General features: G+C 40.0%; 1 protein-coding gene across 5 annotated transcripts in view; it reads right to left on the bottom strand.

Moving 5' to 3' along the window:
* The window catches only part of PLD5 (phospholipase D family member 5), a 374767-nt gene that overhangs the window by 6986 nt on the left and 340122 nt on the right, over positions 1 to 27659 (bottom strand). For all 5 annotated transcript variants that reach the window (XM_043924362.1, XM_043924365.1, XM_043924364.1 and 2 more), the window contains 4 exons: positions 19734 to 19931; positions 10231 to 10367; positions 6293 to 6461; positions 2343 to 2457 (listed from right to left, as the gene is read on the bottom strand). In XM_043924362.1, the coding sequence (XP_043780297.1) occupies positions 2343 to 2457; positions 6293 to 6461; positions 10231 to 10367; positions 19734 to 19931 (619 nt within the window). The remainder of the gene's footprint in view (positions 1 to 2342; positions 2458 to 6292; positions 6462 to 10230; positions 10368 to 19733; positions 19932 to 27659) is intronic.

The following is a 27659-nucleotide window of genomic DNA, read 5'->3' as shown; positions in this document are numbered from 1 at the left end:
AGATACATGTCTTTATAATTTGTTGAAACCCACAGAATGTACAACACAAAGAGAGAACCCTAATGTAAATGATGAACATTGGGTGATAATGATGTGTCAATGTAAGTTCATCAGTTGTGACAAATGCACCACTCTGGTGAGGGATGTTGGCAATGGGGGACACTGTGCACATGTAGGGATGGTGGGTATATAGGAAATCTCTGTGCCTTCTGCACAATTTTGGTGTGAACCTAAAACTTAAACAAAAACCAAAGTCTATTTTAAAAATGCATTACAGGGAAACAAGGGAGAGAGTCAGGAATCAGTCTTTGCTAAGAATCTGGTAGACAGAGCAGTGACAGTGTTGGGAGCTTTTCATATATTATCTCATTCAATCCTCATACCACCACCAAAGGGTGGGTGTTATTATCCCCCTTATTTAAAGATAAGGAAACAGAGGCTTTGCAGAGACTCAGATTGCGTGACTCTATCAAATCTTCTATCTTGTGTCAGGGCTTGAAATCAGAGATTTGTCTGACTCCAACACACTTACTTAATTCATTATAAAGAGCATTTGGATATAAGCACATGTCGCTGCTGAGTGTGCATACAACAATTTACTTTAAATAAACTCTGCAGGTAAAATATTCAGATTTGAGTTCTTATATCCCACTGTGCCCAAAACTTAATCCATCCCTGTGTTTCCTGTTTCCCAATATTGAACCAGAGGTTCCCACTTTGGACTAAACATATTTGAGTCTGCTTTTGTCACTTGTTTAAAAAGAAGCTCATTTCATTGTATTCTCCATGCATTGATGAACATGAGAAAATCTAAATTATCACATCTTGTGTCACTGAGAGGGACAACATGAATAAAACAATGTTCTTACATTCTAGAACTGGAATGATAGAGATTTTTAAAAATTTCAATACTCTATTCTACTAATAAGACACACAACTATTCAAAATGGGAAAAGACAGACCATCTCTACACTGACACAGGAGGTAGTGTCTCCACGGGCCGACGACAGTGACTTCCGAAGGGCTACAGGGGGTGAGGGGTCTGGATGCCCGGCATCTGAAACTTAGCTCTAAAGTCTTCCCCCTTACATCTGTATGTTTAATTCATTTCATATTTTATGGCCCAATTTCCTTATTTCTAAACTGTAGGTGAGTAAAGCTGCCTTCCCTATTGACAATGTTAAGAGAATCAAAGTAAGGTGCTTTACAAAGTTAAAAGGGCATAGAATTTGGAAAAAATAATGCAAATTTCATATTCCTTCATTCCACACCTGTGCTTTTCTTTTCTGCTTTGACTCTGCTACTTCATTTGGACATTGTAACAACCATCCAGCTATTTTGTGATCTATGCCCCTTCATTTTATAAATAATAACTTCTACCCTGCTTGGGACAGAATGAGTAAAGAGGTTACCCTGGACCCATACACGCCATGGGAAAGTAGAATAGATTTGATCCCTTAGTAAATAATAAACCAATAACATATTGTTTCTGTGTCTGGAGCTTTATTACCTTATAATAATAGCTAACATGAATCAGGTATCATCTATGTGTTGGGTGCTTTAATTGTGCAAGGTGTTTTGTACATATTATCCTAATTAAACATCATCCTATGAGGCAGAAACTAGTCAACCCCCTTTTACAGATGAGAGAACTGAGGTTTTAGAGAGCTTAAGTAAATTGTCCAAAGTTAGCTATTTAAAAAAACGGCAGGTGTAGGATTATTGCACAGACAGTGTTCATTTGGACATCAAATTTCAATGGTCTGCTTCCCCATTACTCATGACAGATTGGCTGTGGTACGGTGGGTAGGAAATGAGCTCTGGGTTCATTCTAGTGCCAGGACTGGCCTTTGATGAACCATCCAATTTCCCGCCTATAGGGCTTCCCTGGTAGTTCAGCTGGTAAATAATCTGCCTGCAATACAGGAGATCCCAGCTCATTTTCTGGGTGGGGAAGATCCCCTGGAGAAGGGCATGGCAACCCACTCCAGTATTCTTGCCTGGAGAATCCCATGGACAGAGGAGCCTGGTGGACTACAGTCCATGGAGTCACAATGAGTTGGACACAGCTGAGTGACGAAGCACAAAATAAGACAAATAGACCATGGAATTTATGCAAAACACTTATGAGAAGACATCCTGTATGGTGTCCTGGTCTATGAACCAAGCCATAGATAAGATGTTTGGTTGAAGAGCTCATTGCCCTCCCTCTCCTGTTTCCTGACCTTGGGGCCCCCCCATTCACTGGCAGGGGCTTCCTCACCATGGGGTACAGCAGAGTGCAGCTGGGTTACCACTAACCTGCATGATCCGCTGAGGAACCTCACAGCCCTGACACCTACCAATATAAGCTGCGCCATCCGTCACCATATACTTGTTGCGGTTTAATCTAGGGAAGGTGTGATTCCTTTGTTCTTTTGTAATGCAAGCATTCTCTCTTTCCAGATCAAAGAATTTCTGTAAGACAATAAATAAATAAATAAACCAGGTGAATATAGAGAACATTTTTGGTTTTGTTCAAACACTAAAAGGTTTCTTATCCAAGAAACAGCAATAGACCTCATATTGAGTTATTAAAACCACAATCTTGTTACTTCATATAGCTGAAGCTATTTTCGGTCTCAAATCCATATAGGCAACAAGAGAAAAAGTGAACATGCTCATTCAGGTCTATAATTAACACTTTTAAGCTATAAAATGAACATAAAATTCATTCTTTTAACAGGGTGAAGGCCAGAAGTTGTTTAATTCTCATCATCTTATTCATCAGGGTGCACTGGCATTTTAACTATGCCTCAGGGTGCTTTCTGTCAAGCATGCCAATGAACTGATTTCCTACATGCTGCATATATTATAAGAAGCAGCAGGCCCATGTCAATGACTAGCTGAATTGACTGGGGATTTCCAAAGGTCAAAAAAAGGTTTTGCTAAAAAAGAACAAATAGTTTCCATCTAAACACCTATGTCTACAAGCTCTTTTAATAAGCAACTCAAAAAAAAAAAAAATCACAACTGCAAACCATGAGTCCTGAATTTCAATTCTAGTGTGATCCAAAAGCAGCACTCCAGTTCAGCTTGAATGGGGATGGGGGTGCTAAGAGAGGTGAGTGACATCAGGAGTGGCTTCAGGAATCTGCTAAAATGGGCAAGTGCTCAGATGAGGCTTAAACTATGACTGAGTTCGTAGAAGACACAATTAAGGTTAGGACCTCAGGTCTCCTTCACATTGAAAAACGTTGAACATTTTCAAAACTGAATGGAATCTTTCCAGAATGTCTTACAGTTGTGGAATCATGTGTGTTTGAAGGAGAGAAGAGGCAGAGAGGAAAAATGAGATGATACCTAAAAATGGAGATATTATTATAGTTTCAAAACTGTAAGTGTTCAAATTTGGTTTGGAGAAATAATGAGAGTTGGTTTTTCCCATTTCTTGCCTGGAAAATCCCATGGACAGAGGACCCTGGTGGGCCATAATCCATGCGGTCACAAAGAGTTGGACATGACTGAGCATGCGCACATATGCACAGGTTGAGAAAGAAGTGATAAACTAAGTGATCTCTAAGGTCCCTTCCAGCCCTGAATATTCTAATCTATTTTGGTTTTTTGGTAGAACCCTTGAGATCAATGGTACACCGGCCTAAATCTACCACCTAGGAATTTTCTATTGCACATTCCAGAGGAAGGTTCTCCTACTGCCATGTTACCATGATTACAGGCAATGTAGCCTGGATCACCTTATTTCCTCAGTTCCTACCTTTTGCAAAATCTGTGTCAGGTTTGATGGGTTCACATATAGCCTCTGTGGACTCTTCAGATGGACTTAATAACCTGTGAATGCTCTTATGTCATGGTTTTACACTTGAGTGGTCACACGAAACTGATTAATAGCCAGCAGTCATTCTGCTTGGATATTCTATCACAATACCTGTCTGTACAATGGGCTATTTCCTTCTGAGGGAGATATTACTATAGAATTAAGACAAATTTGAGAAAGAATAAATTATGCATCCTAATTTAAGTCAGTGATGGCATCACAGCTTGAGGCTTGACTGAGAGCCCATTTCCTCCAGAGAGTTGACGATGACCCAAAAGAGGGAAAACAGATACATCTGGGGGGCTAAGATGACATCAGAGTTCATATTGTATTCAGTGACATATTTTTAGACATCTAACATACTGTAGGTGACAGCAAAGACATTTAAAAAGTGACTTGTTAATTTATTTAAAAAACCCTTGTTTAACTAGGAAAGCTTGGTGAGTGCTATCTCTTTCCACGAGCCACCTCATGGATACAAACTCACAAAGCCAGGGGTGAGGGTGCATACTCTAAGGATGGGGATTACCAGGCTATCTGCTTTATCAGTGCTCCTAGCCTCCTGAAGACATGCTATGTGCAAGATCCCAACTTTCACTTTTCTTAGAAATGCTCTTCATCCATCTGTGGTCTTGGCATTGGGGCCATAAGATTCTTTCTCATTTAGGCTTATCTTGATGCCTAGACATGCATGGCCTGGCTTATACAGAGATTGAAGTCTCTGTTTAATAAAATGTCCAGCAGGGAACTATTAATGTTTGCTTTATTCAAGTAATGTGATCATATGTGTTCAAAAAGATGAAGCTGAGTAAATACTGTAGAGGTTAAAAATGATGGATTCTACTTTCCTTGCAATTTCGTGTAAATCTTAAATAAGAACCCTTAACATTTCATGCCAGAGATTTCAACTGACAGGGCTTCAGTGGCAGGTGTGCTGTGGGGCCAGGAAAAGGGGTTGGTGCAGACAACTGAGTTGTTCTGAGGGGAAGTAGAGAGAAGACATAGGAGCAAATGCATCATGTGCCATAGGCCCCAGGTACTCTCCTCTGCCTCTGCTTGTATTAGCTTTGTCTTATTTTCTATATTCTGATGCTTTGACATCTGGGGCCTTGCTGAGCATGGAGATGGTTTGTCCTTCAGAGAGTGAAGGCTAAAGGGATTTCATCTCCTCTAGGCCTAATTCATGGGAGAAGGCAATGGCTCCCCACTCCAGTACTCTTGCCTGGGAAATTCCATGGATGGAGGAGCCTGGTAGGCTACAGTTCATGGGGTTGCGAAGAGTCAGACACGACTGAGAGACTTCACTTTCACTTTTCACTTTTCATGCACTGGAGAAGGAAATGGCAACCCACTCCAGTGTTCTTGCCTGGAGAATCCCAGGAACGGTGGAGCCTGGTAGGCTGCCGTCTATGGGGTCGCACAGAGTCGAACACAACTGACATGACTTAGCAACAGCAGGTCTAATTCATAGGGCTTCCCCTGTGGCTCAGCTGGTAAAGAATCCGCCTGCACTGTGGGAGACCTGGGTTCAATCCCTGGGTTGGGAAGATCCTCTGGAGAATGGAAAGGCTATCCACTCCAGTATTCTGGCCTGGAGAATTCCATGGACTGTGTAGTCCATGGGGTGACAAAGAGTCAGACATGACTGAGCGACTTTCCCTTTAAGGGCCTCCTGTGCACTCCTCCAATACTTCTCTTCCTCCGACTGGCCTTGGGGTACTGAGGCTCAAGGCAATCTTGGGAGCCATGTATTGAAGCTGACAGTGGACCTGTGTCATCTGGGTCCCTGAACGCTTCATGCATGGTGCAAAACTTCATCACTTAGAAGAGGTCTCAGTGTACATTTGTTGAATGTCTGCAGTGGAGGTTGGGGAAAGCTGAGATCTAAAGGATTAGTGGGCATGAATCAGGTAAAGCATGGAGAAGAGTGTTGTAGGAGAGGAAAGAGCATGTACATGGGCCCTGAGGGGAGGATGAGGATGCTACATGTGTGGACCAGAGGAGAGTTAAAGATAAGCTAGAGAGCTAGCACATTTAGAGTTGTATGAATCCTCAACCCTGCCTCCCTCACAGGATGCAGAGATGGGTCAGCATGTGGCCTGAGGGACCTGGAACAAGGACAGGATCCCAGGCTGGGGGAGTCTGCGCTGGTGCATGTTCCAAGGCTCTGCTGCTCACTGTCTTACAAATAAGAATAGTAGATGAAGGAGGAAGTTCAAGCAAAATGGAGAGGATGCAACTGAAAGCGTGGATAAAGAGGGCTAGGCTGGTACCAGGAAACTTGGGTTCTAGTCTCCTTTTTTGGGGGAAGATATGATTATCTTGAAAACTACTCAACCTACTTTTTGAGGCATTTTTCACTCTCAAAGATTGTTGTCCTAGTTCCGATTGGAAGCATATGTGTATTTGTGTGCTTATAGATTTCACAGATGTATGAAGGAAATAAGATTTTAACAGTTCAGTCAATATAATACTTACAACTTTCAAACTGCAGTTGGCTATTTCAGTGCAAATAGCTTTAAGAGATGAAATGAAGTTAAATGTGAGGGGGTCAGTTTCCTTCCAGAAGCTTATAAGGAGTCGAACTTTGACGCTTCGCAGAACTAATGCTTCTCTGATTTTCCCATCCAAGTCTGGCCAGTAAGTCCTGTAGCAATAATATCCATACAGATAAAATAAAATTAGTCAGTTTGGGGGGGGGAATTCCTAGACTGCAGAGAACACTGACATTAACTTGATCATTATGTGATCATTTATATTATAGATTAAATCAGCCTCTAATTTATAAGTCCTGTAGAAATAATATCCATAAAGATAAAATAAAAGAAAATTAGTTAGCTTGGAGAAAGAAATTTATTAGACTACAGAGAACATTGATATTAACTTGATCACTATGTGATCATTTATATTATAGATTAGATCAGCCTCTAATCTATAATATAAGTACTATAGAAATAATATTCATACAGATAAAGAAAATCAGTTACTTTGGGGAAAGAAATTTACTACACTACAGAGAGCATTGACATTAACTGGATCATTACTTGATCATTTATATTACAGATTAGATCAGCTTCTAATCTGTAATATAAATAACCTTGTAGGATATGTTGATAAAATGCTGGCCTCCTGGCTTAGAACATTGAGAAATGGTGCTTTAGGCAGGTACAATCCTGCCTAAAATGAGGTTTCCTATCAGGGCCTCAGGTTGTGTGGGCTGAGGGCACAGACATTCTGACCGCTACCACATGCTACCCTCACACACCTCCAACTTTACTTGGGCCTCAGTTCAAATGTGCAAGAAGAATCAACTTTCCAAAAGAATTCCAGTTAGGATCCTTAAGCACTCTGTCATCTTCAAGTGCTTCTTAAACCTCTCTTCTTTGATAAGTGCCCCCCAAATGAGATCTTGCTCTGGTTGTCCAAGCTTCCCACACTCTTATTTCCAAACTGTCTTTGTCTCTCCTTGCCAAGCCCCTCCACTACTCTGTGACCTTGGAACACTTCATCAGGCAAACAGTTTCCCCTATAGGTTGAGCCTTTCCCCTGAATTCTTAACTTTTTACTTCAACTAAATCTGGACTCTTTCCTAGGCCACAGTTTCTCCTCAAGTCCTGCTGTGTATTTCCCACCACAACCTGTCCACTTGATTTAGGAGCCAGCCACTGCTCCCCCCAGCACACACAGTGTTTCTTTCAGAACTGTAACGTAGTTCTCATGTTAAAAACCAAAAACAATAAGCTTTCCCATGTTAAAGACAAATCTCAAATTGCTCTCTCTTTAATCCTGTAATTTGTTGACCTTCTGTTTATTCATACAAATCTTTGCCTAATTCTAGGCCAATTCATTATTTGGACTAATAATATATTATTCAAAACCTTAGCCTGTGAGTTGCATAATAATTTTACCTCCAAAGTTCTCCTCTTTATATCTGACCCCAGCCTCCTGTCCTTCAAGTTCTTTCACTCTTTTATTTGTACCTGCCCTTTCACCTGTGTGGGCTTCTCTGGTGGCTTAGATGCTAAAGAATCTGCCTGCAATGCAGGAGACCTGGGTTCAATCCCTGGGTCAGGAAGAGCCCCTGGAAAAAGGAAATGGCAACCCACTCCAGTATTCTTGCTTGGGAAATCCCATGGACAGAAAAGCCTGGTGGGCTACAGTCCATGGGGTCACAAAGAGTCAGACATGACTGAGAAACTAACATGTTCACTTTTCACCTGTGTGGGCCCCAGATCTGAGATCCCTCTACTTTTTCCTGATGCATCAGCTCCTCCTGGTCTCCTTTCCCTGACAAGCCTAGTTTCAGTTCTCATCACCTGAAGGATATTGCCCCTCTCCCTTCCTTTGTCTCTTTGCAGAATCTAAATCCAGGATCAGTGCCGTTATTCCTTTGGTGTATTTCTATAGTCATAAAGCTGAGGACTACTAGAAAAAGTCATCTCGACCTTCAGGGTTCTCAATACCATCTGTCAACCTCTATCCTTGTATTGGGTTAATTCCACCTCCTGTATCTTTTGTAATTATGCTGTTACCCCACCCTAGAGAAACTTGTTCTTTCCTTCATTCACAAAACTGGGGGTCTTAACCATGGTTCTCCTTAACTTTCTACCCTGAGGGCACACACATCCTTATCTCCTTCCCTCTAATTCAGAGGATAAGGCATCCTCCCCCTTCTCCCTTAGCTGTTCTCTTGGCCCTCTGCAGCTGCATTTGATTCGTCATTCCTTCCTGAGAATAGCTTCAACTTCTCCCTGGAGCCTTCCCTGGTGGCTCAGATGGTAAAGATTCTGCCTGCAATGCAGGAGACTTAGGTTCGCTCCCTGGATAGGGAAGATCCCCTTGAGAGGGAATGGCAACCCACTCCAATATTCTTGCCTAGAAAATTCAAGCAACTCTGTCTATGGAGTCTCAAAGAAAGGGACGCTTGGCTTTCAGTTTTTTTCATTCTCTGCCTTCTTAATTTGAGAAAAAGATGCAAATCTTTCCAACTGAGAGACACCTGCTTTGACTCTGCATTGCTCTGTGGCTGGTGCACAATCTCTTTCCTCATTATATTTCCAAGATATTTTAGATTATCCATGCTAATGCCTTCTCCCTTGGCTATGAAGGATCTTAATTTTGTTTGTTTGAAGGAACTTCATGAAATGAAGGTTATGTCAATCCTATGAAATTATTATCCCAACTGAATAAGTCATAAACTTAACCTTATTCTCCTTTGGAATAATTGGAAGACCAGGCAAAACGTACTGTTTCAAATTCTTCCCAAAGAGAAGCTGAAGTCTAAAACAAATCTAAAATCAAATAAACAATAAATGGGCAAAACATGAAAAGGAGGGATTGAAAAAATGAAAGTATGTGGAAAAAAAATCCATGAATGTTCAAAGGGTGCACAATATTTTAAGTGTCTTAATAATGTGTATCTTGCAGCCTAAAATACTTTTTGACCATCATTTGGGGTAATCACTTTCTGGGAGAAACACATCTTTTGCAATTTTAAAGTCATTTGCATAAAGAAGTTGTATATTATGCATATGTGAGGTTGGCAATATGAACAATATTCAAGCAATATAGGGCACATGAAATTACTTAACCTCAGCAAAATAGTTAATTTGAAATTGTAATTTTCCAAATTTAAAAGGTGTCAGGTTGTACTCCTAGAAATGTGCACTTTGGAAATTTTTCCTGGGTTAACTGGATTATTCAAAACATTTACAAGCACCCAAACTCCGCATTCCCAGCAAGAAAGCAAAAGTAGGCAATACTTGGGTCCTAGGCATGCATTTATGCATGCAATGATTTAGGGGCATAAATTCTGCTCCTGTTTATTCCAAGTATTTCCACACTTGCACAGTGATGAATATTAAAAATACTCTAAATTTTAAAATGCTATGTTCCTTTTACAGATGGATAGATTGACTGAGAACATACATATTTTAAGTTTGCTTCTCCCATAAATGAAAAAGATAGTATGAAAATTTAGCATTTAAGGAAGACCAACATGAGGACAACAAAGGGATGCCTCTTTTAAAGAAAATCTTGGCAGACCTACTTAGTTTCAGTATGCCCTTCAGGCACATGTCAACTGATAACTTAAAAAAACTTTTTTCTAATAATTTATAATTTATTTTACTTTTCCAAATAATTTTCAAATCACAACCCAATCTTCAATCTAAAGTTGTTGTCATGCTTACAATGTAAATTACTGAGGTAGTAATTTATGGGATGAGACCCTGAGTCCTTAAAATGGACTAAGGGAGGAGATGCATTCTGGGTGAGCTGCAAGTATACCCTGAGAAGATGTGAATGTGCAACCTTCTGTGACTTGATAGCATCCCAGTGTCCAGGATGTGTTTTCCTGTGGTTCTCAGCTTCGTGCCTCACCCTGGAGCCCAGGTTCTAAGCACACACGCACTGACCTCTTGGTGCTTGTGCTGGAGATAGGCAGGTAGTCCATGACTGCGATGTACACGTATTGCTTGGCATCATCTATCACACTGTAGATGGCGTCTATGTCAAAGCTTCTGTTTTTAGGGCAAAAGAGTTTGGGAGAATTCTGTGAAGACACAAAAACAAACTTTTAGAGTATTAGTTTTTACCATCTGGAGTTTTCTCTTTTTTGTTGTTATTTAAAATTTTTTGTAAAAAATGAATCTTGGCTTTTAGCCAATTTTTGCAAGTCTATGTTCCAGTTCTTTATGAGATTAGACAAACACATTTGCAGTTCTATCAAAGTTGAAGCAAGTAGAAATCAAAGCGTGGTGGGATGAGTCTCAAATCTGTCCTTTAAGTTGGTTTTGGGAGGGAATTCTCATTTTCAATACACATGTTTTATCTTTATGGAAGTTCTCCAGTTCTAAACTTATGTGACTCTGGCACACACTCATATCATACATAGTTAATTTTCTCAGATATTACCATGCAGTGTATGTATGTGTGTATATATATATACACACACACATATAGTGTATATATATATATATATATATATACACACACACACATACAGCAAGCTATTTATGCTAGAAGTCATTTCACTTGAAAGGTAACATAGCTGTAAAGATGTTCAAGACACACAGTCTAAAAATCTTATTTTGTTTTTTCTTTTCTCCTATGTTTTCATCAAGTGAGGAAGAGGAGGGTTGATTGTGGAGAAAGGATCATCAGTAATTCTAGAGGAAAAACCAAGTGACTTATTAAGATGCCAAGCTCATAAGCAGAGACAGGGACTTGAGAAAAATGAGCAAAGAGGCAAATTATACTTGAGATATTTTTCTTATGTTGCTCAAAGTGGTTTCCATCTTACCAAAGTATGATTTTTTTTAGATAAAGTTATTATAGAAAAGAGGGATTCCCTGGTAGGCCAGTTGGTAAAGAATCTCCCTGCAATGTAGGAGACCCTGGTTCAATTCCTGGGTCGGGAAGCTTCACCGGAGAAGGGATAGGCTACCCACTCCAGTATTCTTGGGTTTTCCTTGTGGTTCAACTGGTAAAGAACCCACCTGCAATGCGGGAGACCTGGGTTGGGTCCCTGGGTTGAGAAGATCCTCTGGAGAAGGGAACAGCTACCTACTCCAGTATTCTGGCCTGGAGAAATCCATGGACTGTATAGTCCATGGGGTCACAAAGAGTCGGACATGACTGAGTGACTTTCACTTTCACTTTTTTCATTATAGAAAGGAAAAGATATACTTTGGTTTTCTTACTGGCTTCCCATTGGACAAGACTGGAAGGAGCATTTCTGTAGTTCCTGCATTACTCTGACAAGCAAGACACCAAACGAAGGAACACAAACAATGCAATGAGTCCTTAGTTGTTTAGTGTCTGACTCTTTTGCGACTCCATGGGCTGTAGTCCGCCAGGCTCCTCTGGTTAGTATCAGAGGCCAAATAAATGGTTTCTGGAAGATTGCCTGGCATGGCAGACCTGGGTCCTTCACCGAACGTTCTGCCACTTTTGGTGGTCAGCGGCCTTCATGAATGCTTGGGAACAGCTCCCCACCCTGTGCTGGCGGGAGTCCCTATCTCAGCTTAGGCAGAGGGAAGACGATGCTGTTGGACCGGATGCACAGCTGAGGAGGAGCACAGCTGAGGAGGAGCGTGGGGCTGAGGAAGGAGCATGTTGAAGGGCCACACCTACCAGGCACCCTTACTCAGAATGTTGTCCTGGCCGATGAGTATCAGAATAAGTTTTGGATTTAAATCACTTTCCTTTCGGAATGAGGATGAACTTCTAAGTATTAAAAAACAAAAAACAAATGCTAAAGGAGAGAAACCAGAACAAAAAAGCCCAAAACAAAGCAATAAAACATAAATAAAAAAACAAACAAAATCCCATGCTAGTCCCACACTTTTCCCAGCACACACACAGGCAGACACCCCATCCGTCACTAAGACAGACGGTGTGGGCTTCTGCAGTGTCTTTCATGTTGTCCTTCCCTCTTACTCCAGATTGCTGTTTCCCTCATTCAGGCACTGGTGCTGTTTGCTGGGCATCACTTTTATATATCTTCTGAACTCATTTCCCTGTCTTCACGATGCTTACAAGACAAACAAACAAATGTGTGTCTCTCTCAGGACCCCTGGTTTCTTGGAATTCAGCCTGATCTCACTGGGGCAGATGCATGCACGGCCTCTGTACCCTGGCTCTCCCATTTCTGTCTCCCTCATTTGCACGTTATCATGCCTTCTGTGTCCCAGACTAAGATAATCGTCAGTCCATGGCCCTGCCCTCACATTGTCTGCCGCCCGCCGTATATTTGCTCCGGCCGATCCCTCTGGCTGAAGTGTTTCCCTATCTTTCCCTATCAGAGTCCTATACTTCCTCTAAGTTCAAGTTCAAATACTATCTCCTCCATGAAATTAAAAAAAATCAAAAAACTATTTATTTTTGGCTGTGCCGGCTCTTCGCTGCTGTGCATAGCCTTTCTCTAGGTGCAGCGAGCTAGGGCTACTCTCTAGTTTCAGTGCTTGAGCGTCTCATTATGCTGGCTTCTCTTGTTGGGGAGCACAGGCTGTATGGTGCACAGGCTTCAGTAGTTGTGGCACACAGGCTTAGTCGCCCCGAGGCATGTGGGATCTTCCTGGACCAGGGATCCGAACCCGTGTCTCTGCATTGGCAGGCAGATTCTTAACCACTGGCCCACCAGGGAAGTCCTGAAACGTTTTTATATTGTCACCCAGAAGCTACTTCTCCTTTTTCTGTCTTCCCATAATGTGATTTATTTGTTATATTATTTAGCATATTGAAACTTAAAATCACTTGCACCTGTCTCATCTCCTTGCCTAGATGGCTACTATCTTGATTTTAGGAACTGTGTTTTACTCATGTTTCTATCTCCATTAATAAATGAAAATTAAAATGAATTAATTCCCTCAGCCTGTTGGGTCTGCTTTACCCAACAGGTAAAGCTTACCATGAAGAAGCTAAGGATCTTAGCTCTAGACAGGAGCCCAGGTCAACTCTGAAATGTGTCCAAATGCCCATATTTTTGCTTCAGTTAGGAATTTCCTGAACTTTCTTGCATGTTCCCAAAACTGGATTTTGGTTTCAGGGAGGAACAAATTTAGACAGAGTCTCTGGTCTCTTTCATTGGCTATGGTCTAATAAGTTTGGATACTGTGCATTTACATGCTGGTGATGTGCTGGGGTCCAGCCCTTATACCCTGTAGCAGGCTGGGCATGTCCCTCACACTTCCTGAGCCTCTGTTTCCTGTGGGGTGAGAACAGTAACAAATCTTTCATTATGATTTGCCTTTGAGACTTAAATAAGAGAATGGCCTACTCCTGGTCTGGATCTCTTCCTCTTCTGCACCTGATTTCATTCATTCATCAAATATTACTAAGTATTGATACCAGCCATGCAACCAGCTCTAGTCTAGGTACTTGGCATACATCAGTGATCGATATAAGATTCCTGCTTTGTGCAGTTTCATTCCAGCACGTGCTACATTGTACTTCCTTCATTTGTCTGTGTGATTCTCTACCAGCTTGTGAGCTGCTTGGTTTTATGTCTCTGGAGCCTTGTGCCATGCCATGCTTAGCACGTGTGACCTGCTCAGTAAATATTTGTGGAATGTGAGAGTGCTTCTTAGATTACTAAGTGTTTGGAGTCTTGTGTGACTCCCCAGCCTCTACTCCTAGTTGGAGTTGCTTTACTCTAGGTATTCCCATCTATGTGTGAATAGACCCTTACATGTACTTGTCTTGTTTCCTATATTCTCATATATTCCTATATTCTCCTATATTCTCATTTCCTAACCCACTGCTTAGAGCATTGCAGGTGCTACATGTGTTTATTAAGGAAACACATGACTATTTGTATTAGTACTTCTGCCCCTGGGGTCATGGTAGTACTTGCATGTTCTCTGATCTGGCAGAGAAAATTAACTAGTTCTGCTTGTTTAATCAGAGAGAAGACTGTTGTTTTCTTATCATTCCTGGATTAATTTTCTGACCCTTGTACTTTGTACTTCTTTATTCCAAAGAAAAATACAAAGAGAAGGAAAATACAGATGCTTTTCTTTGTTTCAGCTCTCAATGATCTGTTACCAATCAAGTGCTCTTGAGGCACCTTGATTATAGGTAATCTCTATTTCCTTCTTACATCAATAAACACCTTATATTTACATGTTCCTTGTTTTGCATATTCATTAAATTCTTGCTTTAGTAGTGTTTTATTTCATATCAGGTTCCTGGCTAAAAAAAATCCATATTCCATTCCCAGAATACATATGCTAAAATGTAATTAAACATGAAAAGACAGTCTACAGAATGGGAGAAAATACTTGCAAATCATATACATCTTTGTATCTAGAATGTATAATTAACTCTTACAACTCAATAACAAAACCCCAAGCAATCTAACTGAAAAACGGGCAGAGGCTTTGATAGACATTTCTCTAAAAAGATATACAAATGACCAGTAAGTGCATTAAAATATGCAAATCAAAACCATAAGACAAATTTCACAAACACTAAGAGGGCTAAAATAAAGCAGAAAATAGCAAGTATTGACTAAGACGTGCAGAAATTGAAATCCTCATTCATTTCTGGTGGAACTGCAAAATGGTGCAGCCAATTTAAAAAAGTTTGTCAATGCCTCAAAATGTTTAAGGTAGATTTACAACAGTACCCAGCAATTCCACTCCTAAGTAAAACTCAAAGTAGCTGAGAAGTGGTATTCAAATAAAAATTTGTACATGAAGGTTCATAGGAACACTATTCACAATAGTCAAAAGGTAAAAACATCTAAATGTCCATCAACTGATGGACAGACAGCAAAATGTGATATATCCATACAATGGAAAATTATTTGGCCATAAAAGTAAAAAGAACAGAGTCATTCATTTTGAAACCATTTTATTAATACTAAGTAAAAGAAATCAGTTACAAAAGACTACATATTGTATCAATATTACTTCATTTATATGAAGTATCTAGAAAAAGGCAAATCCTTAGAGACAGAAAGTAGATTAGTGCTTTCTGGAGCCTAAGAGAAGGGGAAAATGGAGAGCAACTACTAACAGGTATGACCTTTTCCTTTGTGGTGATAAAAATATTTTAAAATTAGAAAGTATACAGATGATAGTGAAACTCTGTGACTATACTGAAATCCACTGATTTTTACATTTTAAAAGGATGAATTTTATGGTAATAAATTATATCTCAATAAATCTTTTGAAGTGTAGTTAAAATATATAGCTGAGATTCTAAAGGGAAATTTAATTATATTTTTCAGAGCAGCACCAAGTTCTATTCAACATCTGCCCTCACTTACTAAATAATTACAGTATACATGAGTGGTGGATGAATGAACTAAGCAATAAACAACAAGAAATTAAATCTTTCTAGTACCCAGATCAATAAAGACAGATCTTGAACTAACTAGTCTTTATCTTGGAAATCAAATGCATTACCTTAAGAACTCTAAAAAGCATTCTACAAAATAGGACAAAAAACCTCAGTCTGTTGTTACAAAATAGGACAAAAAACCTCACTCTGTTGTTATAAAATAGGACAAAAAAATCTCAGTCTGTTGTTCCTATCTTCTGATTTCAATAGGGAATGTAAGAAAATTAGAATGATTCAGCCCCAAGTTATTAGAGATCAATACTTAAATCTAACCAAATACCTCTTTCTGTCCTATGAGAAAATTAGAAATAATTTATATCTACATCACTATTTAAATTTATATAGAAACATGCTAAGTTATTAATCACCTAAAATCTAATTTTGGGAATGATAATTCTTAAGGCCCTCAAATATATATATTTTGTGTGTTAACTTAGTGTTGGGACTGTAAGCTTATAAAAATATAATATACTATTTTAAGATAATTTATAACAAATATTTTGAACTTAAATAAATTTGCCTTGACATTTGTTTGGCACATATACACAGAAAACTGTATGTATCCTGGAACTTTTTATTGATATTACTACTAATAGAACCAATCCAACATTTACTTCTGCTTTAGGGAGGCATAAGGGAAGTACTGGAAGTAAAAATGATGAAGAGAGTACAGTATATGACCTTTGAAGCCTTATAAAAAAGTGGGAAAGTGAAAGTGAAAGTTGCTCAGTCATGCCTGACTCTTTGCGACCCCATGGACTATACCGTCCATGGAAATCTCTAGGCCAGAATACTGGAGTGGGTAGCTGTTCCTTTCTCCAGGGACAACTCAGGGATCCCAACCCAGTTCCCAGCTCAGGGATTGAACCCAGGTCTCCCACATTGCAGGCGGATTCTTTACCATCTGAGTTACCAGGGAAGCCCAAAATAGTGGGAGAGATAATCAATAGCTACAAAATTGTGATTAATGTTGTAACAGAGGTGAGACCAAGGAGCTCTGGGCAAATGATACCAATTCCAATTTTGGGGGTTTTCTGACTTTTATTTATCTTATGTCTGTAAGATTTTATTCCTCTGTAAAAAATCGTGTTGAATTAATATCTGTTGAACTGAAATTCAAAGGTAGGCTTGAGATATTAATATGAAATGGAAAATAAAATAACAATAATTTAAAATAATTAAATAAATAAAAATAGAAAACAAAGGTGCCACATGGTTTAAAAGACCATAGCTTAAGGAAAGGACTGTTAAAAATCCCAACCTATTTTGTAGCACCGGGCTTCCCCGGTGGCTCAGAGGTAAAGAATCCACCTGTAATGCAGGAGTTGCAGGAGAACGGGGTTCAACCCCTGGGTTGGGAAGATCCCCGGAGAAGGGCATGGCAACCCACTCTGGTATTCTGCCTGGAAAATTCCATGTACAGAGAAGCCTAGTGGGCTACACAGTCCATAGCGTCGCAAAGAGTTGGATAGGACTGAAGTGACTTGGCACAAGGAATATAACAAAGCCCTTGCATTTTCATAGATTTTACTAAAGGCCTGGGCCCTCTCTCTGAAGTAGATATGTTAACTTTGGGATCAACAAAGAAGGACTCCCCCACTTTTTTAAGGGTCAGAATTTAAATTTATGCAACAACCAAATTCACTCATCTCTAAGATTCAACCTGTAAATTCAAAATCCAGCAATTATCTGAGATATGCTTATGATTCACCTGTTTCTTGCTGCTTCCAGCTGTTCTGCTGGACTCTTGGGGTGTCATGTTATCATTTATGTCATATTACCATTAATGTTGCCATTAATCTGGATTAAGGTTTCCTTGGAAAATTTCCTATTGCAACTAATCTACAAATTGAGAATAATATCTGATTTTCTTGTCTTACAGGGTTGTCTTAAGAGAAAACAAAATTGAATATATGCAATCATTTTATTAGTAAAATGCCTTAGATGACATGCTATATACTGCTGCATTGTTTGACCTGTACACATACCAAAAAAGGGAGCTTTTTAGTTCTATTTGATGAAAATCTTCCATAGTCTATTATTTTATGTTATTCACACTTACATGAATTTATTTAAGACAAGCAACTTCAATTTTCTATCGCTACACTTCTAAATTTTCAGTAAGTGCTTTCATTTTAATGGGCAAAAAAGCTACTATTTCCTCTCCCATGAAAAGCTCTTCCATGACATAAAAGTTGCTGGCAACTTGTAAGACAGTGGAGAAATAGCCATGTTAAATTGGGAGAATGGTTCAAAGAAGCTTACCTGAGCAACAGGATCCATTCAGAAGCCTGATTCGAATCAAAATTCTAAGGTTTCACCCTGGTCCAGTGGATCAGATCCTTGTGAGGTTGGGGTAACTATAAGTTTGCAATTTTTACTTACTTACTTAAAAAAAGAAAAAACCCAAAAACTAAGATCATGGCATCCACTCCCATCACTTCATGGCAAATAGAAGGGGGAAAAAATGGAAACAGTGATGGAGTTTCTTTTCTTGGGCTCCAAAATCACTGTGGATGGTGACTGCAGCCATGAAATTAAAAGATGCTTGCTTCTTGGAAGAAAAGCTATGACAAATCTAGACAGCATATTAAAATGCAGAGCCATCACTTTGCCAACAAAAGTCCATATAGTCAAAGCTATGTTTTTTTTCCAATAGTCATGTACGGATGTGAGAATTGGACCTTAAAGAGTCAAAGAATTGATGCTTTTGAATTGTGATGCTGGAGAAGACTCTTGAAAGTCCCTTGGGCTGCAAGGAGGTCAAACCAGTCAGTCCTAAAGGAAATCAACCTTGAATATTCATTGGAAGGACTGATGCTGAATCTGAAGCTCCAATGCTTTGGCTACTTGATGAGAAGAGCCAGCTCATTGGAAAAGACCCTGATGCTGGGAAAAACTGAAGGCAAAAGGAGAAGGGGGCGACAGAGTATGAGATGGTTAGGCAGCATCACCAACTCAATGGACATGTGAACAAACTCCAGGAGATGGTGGAGGACAGAAGGGCCTGGTGTGCAGCAGTCCATGGAGTCACAAAGAGACAGACACAACAGCAACTGAATAACAACAATAACACAACTTATTTATTTATTCTTAGTTTTTGGCTGTGCTGGGTCTTCATCGCTGCACAGGCTTTCTCTAGTTGCAGAGAGCAGAGGTTACTCTTCCTTGCAGTGTGCAGGATTCTCATTATGGTGGCCTCTCTTATTGTGAAGCACAGGTACTAGAGCATTCGGGCTTCAGTAGTTGTGGCTCCCGAGCTCTAGAGCACAGGCTTAGTTGCTCTGTGACATGTGGAACGTTCCCAGACCAGAGACTGAACCTGTGTTTCCCTATGCCACCGGGGAAGTCCCGTAAGTTTGCATTTCAATCAGGTTCCCCATCTGGTTCTTAGATGCCTTAAAGTTTGAAGACCAGGACTGTAGGCTTGGATATTTACATTGCCCACTCTCAGCAATACTGTGGGGACAACTGCGGTGCGTGGGCATCCTGGAGGTGGCTTCCAAGTGTAGTCAGAGGCCTGGAAACTGTGCCCTGGCCTTTTGGAAGAGCCTCTTGCCCTTCAGCCCCAATCAAATACAATAGCTCTGCTTTTGTCTGTTTTACACACCAGGGTTTCCTCAGAGGGTTATATTGCTAAAATCGAGTCTGAAAATCATTGGTGAAAGGCACTGAAAATAGCTTCTGGTGTCAGAAGAACTGGGTGCTTGCGTTTCTCTTGGCACCTGCCATCTGATGGTCTTTGAGCTAGTGGATAAACTTCGGTATCTTCATTTGAAACACAGTTATAATCTTGGGTCTACCTAACAGGTGATGGTGGGGATCCAGCCAGATAACGCAAAGTATCTGAAACTAGGAATGATTATTAACAGGTATGGTTATTGTAACTAGGGACAGCATGTGCTTGAGTATAAGAATGCACATATTTTAACTCTTCTAGGGGTGTGTCAGGATAGACTGGTTGAATTCATTTTTGCCCAGCATAAGATTGCAGTCAAACATTCCAACTTAATAAAGGGATTTTGGAAGAAGGAGGGGAGGAGGAGGAGGAAAAAAGAGCAAAACTCACCGACACAAATGCTTGAGATTTGGTTTCGTTCAACTGAAGCTGCAATTTCTTTTCATTGTCATAGACTCCATAAAGTCTCTTCGACCAGGTCTGAGGTACTCTGTTCTTGAATTTTAATGAACTATATAAAGCGAATATCCTTTGTAAATCTAGGACCAGGCAGCTGCAGTTGTAGAAGATGACACCGAGTTCTTTCATCTGTGAAATTAAAATAGAGAGCATCAATGCCATGTACATGTGATGGTGTTATTCTCAGACAAAAAATGCACAAGAACGCAGAAATAGTGATTTTTTTTCTTATAGTTGCTATACTGTAACAGCTATATATGTGTATTCATATATATATATATATAAATGTGTGTATATACTGCATCTGTAAGTGTGTAGATATAGTCATATTATGGTATACAGAAATGATGTGTCATTAAAATGCTTAAATACTTGAGAACTTTTGCCTGTTTTTGCATTTGAACTCTTTTTTAAAAAGATAAATTTATTTATTGTTTTGGCTGTGGTGAATCTTCATTGCTGCACATGGGCTTTCCTTAGTTGCAGTGAGCAGGGCTTACTCTGTTACTGCGATCAGGCTTCCCACGGCAGTGGCTTCTCTTGCTGCAGAGCACGGACTCTAAGGCGTGCCGGCTTCAGTAGATGCAGATTGTGGACTCAGAAGTTTCAGCTCGCAGGCTCTAGAGTGCAGACTAGTTATGGAGTTATGGAGCTCTAGTTATGGAGCACAGGTTTAACTGCTCTGAAGCATGTGGAATCTTCCTGGACCAGGGATTGAACTGGTGTCTCTTGCATTGCAAGGAAGATTCTTAACCACTGAACTACCAGGGAAGCCCTGTATTTGGGCTCTTATGGATAATTTTTCCATATTCATCAACATATTTTATATCAGCTCTTCAGATTCTTCAATATTAAATTTTTTTGGTATGAATCCTTAAATAATACAGCAATATAAAGACTGACTTTCAGTTGCAGCACAACAAAATGGTTTAGATCATGGATTCTGGAGTCAGACTGCCTGGAATTAGGTTCCAGCCCAATAACCTTCTGACTGTGTGACTTTGGACAAGATACTTAATCTCTCACCATAATCTTCTTCTTCCATAAAAAGGAGATAATATTATTTATTTCATACAATTGCTATGATACATAACATGGTTATATGTTTTTATGGGCTTAGAATAGTGCCTATCACATGGTAACCACTTAAAATATGTTAGCAATTATTATTCTTCTTAAGATTGCACAAGCCTCAGGAGTAAGAGGGGCTACCCTGGTAGCCTCAGCTGGTAAAGAATCCACCTGCAATGCAGGAGACCCTGGTTTGATTTCTGTGTTGGGAAGATCCACTGGAGAAGGATAGGCTACCCACTCCAGTATTCTTGGGTTTCCCATGTGGCTCAGCTGGTAAAGAATCCAGCTGCAATGTAGGAGACCTGGGTTCGATCCCTGAGTTGGGAAGATCCCCTGGAGAAGGGAACAGCTACCTACTCAGTATTCTGGCCTGGAGAATTCCATGGACTGCATAGTCCATAGGGTCACAAAGAGTTGGACATGATTGAGTGACTTTCGTCTTCAAGAAAGAGACCAATAGGATCTTGCAACAAAGAAATCATAGGGTGATGCATCTGCAAGCCACTGTGCAAAGATTTCTGTTGACTGTCTAGGATGCAGGGCTTCCCAGGTAGTACAGAGGTAAAGAATTCGCCTGCCAATGCAGGAGATGCTGGTTCGATCCCTGGGCCGGGAAGATCCTCTGGAGGAAGAAATGGCAACCCACCCCAGTATTCTTGCCTGGGATGGAGGAGCCTGGTCGGCTACAGTCCATAGAGTCGCAAGCAGTTGGACACAACTAAGCAACTGACCTGCATGCACGTCCAGAAGGTAATTGAGACAAAAAAAGAAAAAAAAAAAGACCTCTCTGTAATCCTGTGTGAACACTGACAAAACATGAGAATTGTCCAAGCACAGAAATGACCGAAGAGCCCCATCCTACTTGATAGAGGTGACAGTTGCTTCTTTACCAATCACAATTTCAACTTGAATTCATCCCCCTCTATAACTGATGGCTTATTAAAACACCTAATCACTAAGTTGTCCTATTCCCAATAGCATCCAATCCTGAGCTTCCTTATACCCTATTCCCTGCTTCCTTATACCCTCCCCTGCAAAACCTTGTACAAAGTCCAAACCCCATAATAAGTCTTTCCCAAATTCAGCTTCCTGACACCCTGCAAGTGGCCACAGTGTCACCCTCTCTCCTTGAAACAAGCAACTGGCTCATCTCCAGCATGCAGGCTCGTTTTTGGCTTGAGGGCAATGACACCTCCTTATCTCCAGAACACGCACATCACAGGGTTATGAGTGCTGGAAGCAGACAAGTTACTGTAGTAAGCACAGTGCCCAGCACTCACTGTGTGTTAGCTGCTGTTCTATCCTAAGTCACACTGTGGAGGGGGTACCGGATAGTCAGCGCGGTGCCAGCTGAAAGAGGAAGTGGTCCAGGAAGCAAAGCAGGAAGCATTAGGGGGAATGAATAAATGAACGAAAGTAATAATGGCTGTACATAAGGGCATGTCGGACATGACTTAGCGATTGAGCACGCACAAAGGCATAAAGAAAGGCTGCACTTGAGGAAGAGACTTCACCCATTAAAGCCTAAAGTCAAGTGGTGCTTCTGAAAATTTTCAGTCTTGCTGAAATCTGTTATGTACCTTATGTTGGAATGCATACCATCACACATTTTAATCTGGAAATCTAATGAAGTAATTCTTTAAAAGCTAATGTAAAATAAGGAAGCAATAAAATAAAAATGCTTATTTTAATGGTGTCATAATTATGAATGATGTTCATCCCTTTAGGTATGATCAGATAGAGGGAAGTGTATTTATAAACATTGTCAGCATTTATCATCCCCAGGGCTCCCCTTATGTACCATTTATCATCATCAACATGCAAGAGGTCACTGTTTCTCTGTGCACTGTACTTAGATTTCCTCCAGCAGCTAATATTTCCAGTGACTGCTTTCTAAACAAAGATTAAGTGTTCCTTTCCCCCTGTTGTGTAAGCTGCTTTTTGCGAGGTTTTCTCTGCAATGTCTGACATCATTTTGCTGTGACTACATTACAGTTTTAGAATCCAAAGGCAATGAAACAAGCCAAGATTTGCCCTCTAGGGATATAAAGAGAACTTGTCTTCTGTCTATCGTCCTCTCAATCTTAGAATGACTCAAACCCATTTCTAAATATATGTATTTGATTTAGGCTGGTATCAAGTGAAGATGGGGAAAAAAAGAAATTGGCTTTTGTTTTGGAGATCTTTCAGTCAGAGCCAAAATTCAGGACAGGTTTATGAACAGACATTTCTAAAATGCTGGCAGATGGGAAAATAACAAAGATTAGGCTTCTGAAGAGCTTTTATGTCCAGATTATCAAAGGAACAAAAAGTTAAACTGATAGATTCTTTGACTGATCAGTGGAGGTACTCTGATGGGCTGCCCTGGCTTTTTAGTTCAATCACACAACTGATGGTTGATTGAATAGCCCAACTGTTTGAGTAAAACTACCTTGAAAAAGCTGGAGATTTATCAGCTAATGATTCTTTGGAAGACAGTTATTCTTAAGAGGAGACTGATTCTCTTTTCCACAAAGTAGGAACGTGTTAGGGATCAACCCATAGAACTCAGAAAGGTTTAGGGCCTCAAACAACCTGGAGGACCCTGCCAAAAATCTCTTCTAAGGGTAATGATTTTATTTACAACTTGAGTTACATCAGCGGTTCTCTTATGTCCCTTGCACTAGGATATTATGGGAGGCCCTGCTGAAGTGTTTTTTTCTTCCATTTTTTAGGATCCAATGAGTAAATTTTATTTGAAGTTTAACAATGTAAGCAACACAAAATTTAGTTCTACCATTCCAAATTTATTGGGGTTTTCCCATAGGTTCTAACTATTTGTTTTTGTTTGCTTGTAAAAAAGATTCTTTTTCTGAAGTGTTTGAGTTTGAGACAATCCAGCAGATACTTACTGCTTAGGGAGAAATAACAACAGAAGTAGTACTGGTTCACTATAGTGCTTACTATGCTTCTGCTTTGCAAGTCTTATTGCTGTTGTTGGTTAGCTGCTAAGTCGTATCTGACTCTTTTGTGACCCCATGGACTGTATAGCCTGCCAGGCTCCTCCATCCATGGGATTTCCCAGGCAAGAACACTGGAGTGGGCTGCCATTTCCTTTTTCAGGGGATCTTCCCAACCCAGGGATCAAACCCGAATCTCCTGCATTGCAGGCAGATTCTTTACTACAGAGCCACCAGGGAACCCTTCACAAGTCTGCGTTCATTTAAATTTCACAACAACTCATTGCACAGGTAAGAAAACTAAGGTTTGGAGAGATTAAGGGCAATGTCCAAACACACAGCTAGTGAGCAGGGAATCTGAAATTTTGGTTTAATATTTCATCATTGGGAAGAATTGCTCACAAAGAGGGACCAGAAGTTCCTTCAGGTGAGGTTAAGTCCTACTGTTTATGAGTGTGCCCTCTTTTTTTCTGCCTTGGAATTCCTACTTATATTCGTAGTCTCCATTTTAAAGCAAAATAAGAATTAGGGGAAATGTAATTATACCAGAAAAATCTCCATTTTTCTTTATTTTCTCAAAGTTAGTGGGAGGGAGTTATGAAGGGAAATGCAGTGAGGGAAAAAAAAAAAAAAGAAACCCTTCCTATTTAGGGCATGAGAGGCAGTATAAAGGGAGACAGACTTGGTTTAGTGGATTTTATTGGTGACACAGAAGCCAAAGCAGGCAGCTGATGGATGTTCCTGTCAGCAGAATAAGGGGATGCATTAGCATCGTTCTTCGCTGTAACTCAGAATAATTAATCCAAGTGAGCTTAACCACAGCTCAATCTATCATTTATGGATGTCTGACTTGTTGTTTTCATGATTTTATAGAAATTTGAACCAGTATTTCTTTAATTTTCTTGACAAAGACAAAAGAAGTTGCAACACTGAGCGACTCTCATGCATCCAGTTAGTGGTTGATTTATATTCTGAGTTACTGCAGGAAATTTAATTACTAGGAGCTCTAACTCGATTTTGTTTCTGCCCTCAAGGTGAAATTTTTGTTACTGGGGATGGAAAATAAAGAATTGAATCTTAGCAGCTCAAGACAGCCTCCTGCTCAGAAATGTGCTCTTTGGCCCCTTCACTTCCACAGTGGGTGGTCCATACTACTTAACTTCCTGATGTCTTGTTTTCTTTGTTACCAAGTGGGAATAAAAATGCTTGCTAGTAGGAACATGACTAATTGAAAAAAGGAGAATATAAAAACCTTAGAGAACAGCTAGTTCAACCTTATTTCAAAATTAAGGAAACTGAGATCCCTAAAGGGGAAGTGACTTGCAAGATCACAGAATAACGTCCTCTGACTTCAGTCCTGGCTCTTTCTCCTGACAACACTGTGCAGATACCTCACAGTGTCCCTTCATAGAATCCTGTCTGCCACGTAAGGAAACCAAGGATGCTACCTACTTTCCAAAGTACCACTATTCATTTGGCATCTTTGACTTTTGGCTATAAGGAACTCACACATCAATTTCTTGTCTGCAGTCATCCCAGACTGTTTACCCCAAGGGGTTTCTGCATGGAGAGAAACAGGATACTGGCCCTAGATAGTTAAGGTGCATATCAAAGGAATCATTTCAATAAGACTGAATCATTTCAATCTTTCCATACATAGGAAAGCACCAACCTCATTAACTTGCGATGTTTGTTTTTTCTTTAGTTAGCATAAATCTTTTGATGTAAAACTACCTGGTTTGTTTTGCAAAACTCCTATATATCCTGGCTCCTCCCTTACATCTCAGAGCTATCTGAGAACCTACCTCCCAGGCTTGAGTCTTCCCGTATGTCCATCTAATAAAATGTAATTCTCAACTTCTAGGTTGTGTATTTTTTGTCCCCTAACAGTAGGATGAATGAAGGGTTTTGCTTTTTCCTTTCCTTCCCTCCTATTTCTCCCTCCCTCCCTTCCTTCTTTCTGTCAATGCATCATCTTTTATAAGAGTCTGAAAACTTTCCAAAGTACCACTATTCTTTTGGCATCTTTAATTTTTGTCTGTAAGGAATTCACACATCAATTTCTTGGCTTTATCTGGTCAAAGGAAAATCAATAGATAAAACAGTGACCAGAGAATGCTAATGGGAGGAATTTTAAAATAATGGGGTTAAGAGTGGAATAGGAGGAAACAAATTGAAAACACATTTCAGTTATTCTTTGGAGTACTTTAATTTTATCCTGCTTCTTTAGAAGAGTTGAAAAATGATTCCAAAATGTTACCACAGCTCCTCCTATCATTCCTGTTTTCTCTCTTCTCCAGTGAGCAGTGAGGAAGCTGAGATCATGCCACTTTCAGTTCATTTTATTTGATCCCCTTTTCATACCCTCCAATGGTCTTTTGACAAAATGTTGGGCCAGACCCGAGTGACTGTATTTGCCTTTCAGGCTTGTACAATAAACATCTGGCCACACATGTGTACCAGGATGTTAATTAACGTCAATGTGAATTTCACCCATTACCTTCTTATTCATGCAAAGATGAAATACTTAAGGAAACTGTAGATGGAGAGAAACTCTTTTCTAAAAAAACAGAAACCCCACCAAATGTATAAATCTCATGCTACTTTTTTGCAACCAAGTCATCTAATTGTTGGAAAAAGGGGCAAGTGGAAAGTCCTTAGTGGGTTTGATTTTTATATTATAATCTAACAAACTCTTTTAGTACTCACAGTCTGCTTTAAGACCTTGAAGTATAGAAAACTCTGAAATTTTTCAAAACAAAAATAGGATTCCCCTCTTGTTCCAGAGAGATGCTTTTGCCTCCATTCTGTTCCCTTCCTCCTGATTCATTTCTTGGCAGCTCGGAGCATAGTTCTTCGGGTTCCTCCCATTAAGTAATTCCCTCATGGGCGGCACTGTCACACTTTACTAACATCAAAGTGGCAGAGCAACCAGGGTGGGAGGCTCCCTAGTTTTTAAATGAAATGCTATACCTATTTACTCAGCCCCAATGGTTCTCATCTCTCCTCTGTCCGTGGAGCTCTAGAAACATCTCAGAATGGTAAAAAGAGACTGTTCAGTCCTATTCTGGGCCACCATTGGGCTGGCTGGCAACCCTGATTACAATGGCCGGCCAGTCAGGGTGATTATTGCGTTAGTGCATAGAGCAAGGACTTTGGCTTGGATTCTGGTTCTCACAACCTTCTCCACTGTGACTCAGGGCAAGTTCCTTAACCTTTTGTGTCTGTAGCTCACCCATTCCTTAATCTCTCTGTCAAGTGGGGATGATAATAATGCTTATAAGATGGTTGCAATGATTAAACAAACACATATAATCTGTTTAGGACAATGTCCTCCACATAAAATAACACAAGCGGGAGAGCAGAAGGACCTGATCAACCAGGAATGTGGCCTGTGAACATGTTAAAAAAATGCAGCAGAGCCACTGGGACACCAAATACCAACGGCCGATAAAACTGGTCAGTAAGAGCAACCTGATGGAAACATATGAAAGTAATGTCACTGAGTGTGAAAATAAATAAATAAATAGATAGGTAGATAAACAGATAAATAAATAAAACTTTAAAAGGCCAGATGTTTTGTTTTCCAACTTCAAAATCCTTATTTGGACCTAAAATGAAAGCTAAATTACTCAATTCTTTCCACATGTTTTTGGGTTACTAAGATACGGCTATCATAAATAGTTCAAGAGAAATAAATGTCTAAGGGCAGTTATAGCACAGAAAACAGTCTGGCAACCAAACATTAGCAGAAAGGTGTGTGCGTCCCTTGTATAACATAAAATAATAAATCTCTCCCATCTTACAAGCAATGCAATTTTTATAAAATAGTGACTGCCTAGTC

This window comes from Cervus elaphus, chromosome 14 (genome assembly GCF_910594005.1).
Source record: "Cervus elaphus chromosome 14, mCerEla1.1, whole genome shotgun sequence".
NCBI lineage: Eukaryota > Metazoa > Chordata > Mammalia > Artiodactyla > Cervidae > Cervus > Cervus elaphus.
This window is presented reverse-complemented; position numbering and strand designations above follow the sequence as displayed.